Here is a 2,494-nt window from a genome sequence, read left to right as displayed (position 1 = left end):
CCCTGCCCCGCAGGAAGAGCAGAGGGCGGCGGGAGGGGGACGGCTCCGCTTCGGCCCCCGCCGGGGCTCGGCCCTGTCCGAACAGCAGCACCACCGGGCAGCCCTCCCCTTCCACCCCTCCTTGCTCCCCGTGGTCCCCCCCGAGCCGTGCCCCTGGTGAGGATGGGGGCTCCGGGAGTCCCCGGCTCAGCCCCGCGCCCCGTGTCCCGCAGATGCCCAGCACGTGCTGCCCGCAGAGCCCCTGAGCGCGGCCGGACGCCGCGATGGAGAGCCGCAAGCAGGACATGGAGCTGCTGAGCAACAGCATGGCCGCGTACGCACACATCCGAGGTGAGGCCACAAAGCCCCCGGCTGGGGCACGTCCCCAACGGGGACATCGGGGCCACCACGGCCCCGTTGAGGTCTGGGGACAGCCCCTCAGCCCCGCCGCCTTCCCTCCCCGCAGCCAACCCCGAGAGCTTCGGGCTCTACTTCGTGCTGGGCGTCTGCTTCGGGCTGGTGCTGACCCTGTGCCTGCTGGTGCTGCGCATCTCCTGCCGGCCCCGCACCCACCGCCCGCCCCGGCCCCGGTCTGGCCCGCCGGACCTCAGCGAGGACGACGACGATGAGGATGATGAGGACGAGGAGGAGGAGGACACCATCGACCGCGCCGCCTCCGAGTCGCTGCTGCCGGTGACCGAGATCCCGCTGGAGAGCCACGGCCCCGGGGACGGCGCGCTGCCCATCAACGTCTTCGCCTCGGCTGAGGAGCTGGAGCGGGCGCAGCGGCTGGAGGAGCGCGAGCGCATCATCCGTGAGATCTGGCGCAACGGGCAGCCCGACATCCTGGGCACCGGCACCCTGGGCCGCGTGCACTACTACTGACCGTGGCGTGGTGCGGCCGGGGGGCATGGGGAGACCCTCACCCCCTCCCCAGTAACTCGGCCGATGCCGTGCCCTGAGACCCCACGGCACCACTGGGGGCTGAGAGCGGCGTAGGACATGATTTGGTGCCAGGACTGGGGAGCAAAGGGGGGGCCTCTGGCTGCCCATGGGGTGGAGAACCCCCCCCCGGAGCACCCCGGAACCAGCACCCAGTGCCACCAGCACCCCCAGCACCAGCCCCTCGCCCACCACGGGCAGTCGCTGCGGACACGATGCACTTTGAGCCATTGGTACGACTGCCGGCACAGGCCGAGCAGCCTCAGGACCCTGCGGGGATGGGGACAAGGACAAGGACAAGGACAAGGACAAGGACAAGGACGAGGACGAGGACAAGGACGAGGTGCCACCCACTGGCCCCGCCATCTCTGCGCTGTCCCCAGAGGGACGCCACCCCTCTGGCCGCGGTCGGGCTGTACACCCGGGCGATCCGCGGGGTCCTGTCCTGCCCCACCAACACGGTGCTTTCGTCCCCTGGCTCCCGTTCCCTGGCCGGCCCCTGGCTCTCTGCGCTTCCCTCCCGCCGGCCCCGCTCAATTCCCACTAAATTTAGCCGCCGGCCTTTCCGGCACCGCCCGGCCCCTGCCCCAGCGCCGTGCCGGATGTTTCCCAGCTGGGCTCTGGGGCTGCTCGCGCTCCCCCGGGGCCGCGGCTGCTCCCCGCAGGGCTGGGTCGCATCCTGCCCACGCTGCAGGAACCGTCCCAGCCCCGTGCAGGGGTGCGGGGCCGGCCCCCGCTGCCCCCTCCCCAGCAGCTTTATAAAAATAGCTCCTTCCCAGGCCCGTCCCCGCGCCGGCAGCAGGATCCAGATGTTTTCCAGATGTTCTCCAGGCCCCACGCTGGTGGCGCAAGGCCAGAATGTGCCGGGGGGCTGGGAAATGGTGCGGGGGCTGGAGGAGGAAGAGGAGGAGGCACTGCCTTAGCCCCGTGGTGCGTCCTGGCTCAGCACCCTGGCTGGGGATGAGGTGTGGGGGCTGTGGGGGGCTGTGGGGGGCTGAAGAGGACTGAGCCCACCCTGGCGCTGCCGCTGGACTCGGCGCAGCCCAGCCCGTGACTCCCGGCACGTCCGCTCCCAGCGCCGGCGCTCGGCCGCGGCGCGGCTCAGGCTGCAGCTTGGGATGGTGCAAGGGACCCCCGTGGGACCCCCGTGTGCCACAGCAGGACCGGCCCAGCCCCTAAATGGGACCCGTGCAGCACTCCATACCCAAAATAGTTTATTTTAAGCAGTATTTGTAACAAAGCAGGGGCTGCTGCACGGCCTCAGAGCTGCAGGGAGCTGTGTCCAGGTGCAGGGATCCCTCATGTCCAGATCGGTGCAGCCCCAGGCCGGGTCTGAGGATGCTCTTGGGGCTGAGGCAGCTTTGGGGGGTCCCCGCTCAGCCCCCGCAGCCCCCGCAGAGCTGCCCTAGCAGGGCAGCGCCTTCCTCACCCGCTCGATCTCCGCCTGCAGGGACGAGATGGGGGGCAGTGGGGTCAGAGGGGCACCGGGGGGGTCCTCGTGTCCCACAGCCAGGGGGGGGGGGGGCATCACCTGCAGCGCCTCGCGCCTGGCCCGCTCGTGCTGCAGCTCCAG

The 2,494-nt window shown here is 71.0% G+C and overlaps 1 protein-coding gene across 1 annotated transcript; it reads left to right on the top strand.

The window, feature by feature from the left end:
- The first annotated feature begins 107 nt into the window (after nucleotides 1-107).
- LOC118158270 (protein eva-1 homolog B-like) lies at nucleotides 108-1,296 on the top strand. The gene is made up of 2 exons (XM_035312907.1): nucleotides 108-330; nucleotides 446-1,296. Exons 1-2 carry the CDS (start codon nucleotides 264-266, stop codon nucleotides 862-864), a joined length of 486 nt encoding a protein of 161 aa, XP_035168798.1. The 5' UTR covers nucleotides 108-263; the 3' UTR covers nucleotides 865-1,296.
- Nucleotides 1,297-2,494: the final 1,198 nt, after the last annotated feature.

This window comes from Oxyura jamaicensis (genome assembly GCF_011077185.1).
Source record: "Oxyura jamaicensis isolate SHBP4307 breed ruddy duck chromosome 23 unlocalized genomic scaffold, BPBGC_Ojam_1.0 oxy23_random_OJ89726, whole genome shotgun sequence".
NCBI classification, from domain to species: Eukaryota; Metazoa; Chordata; class Aves; order Anseriformes; family Anatidae; genus Oxyura; species Oxyura jamaicensis.
This window is presented reverse-complemented; position numbering and strand designations above follow the sequence as displayed.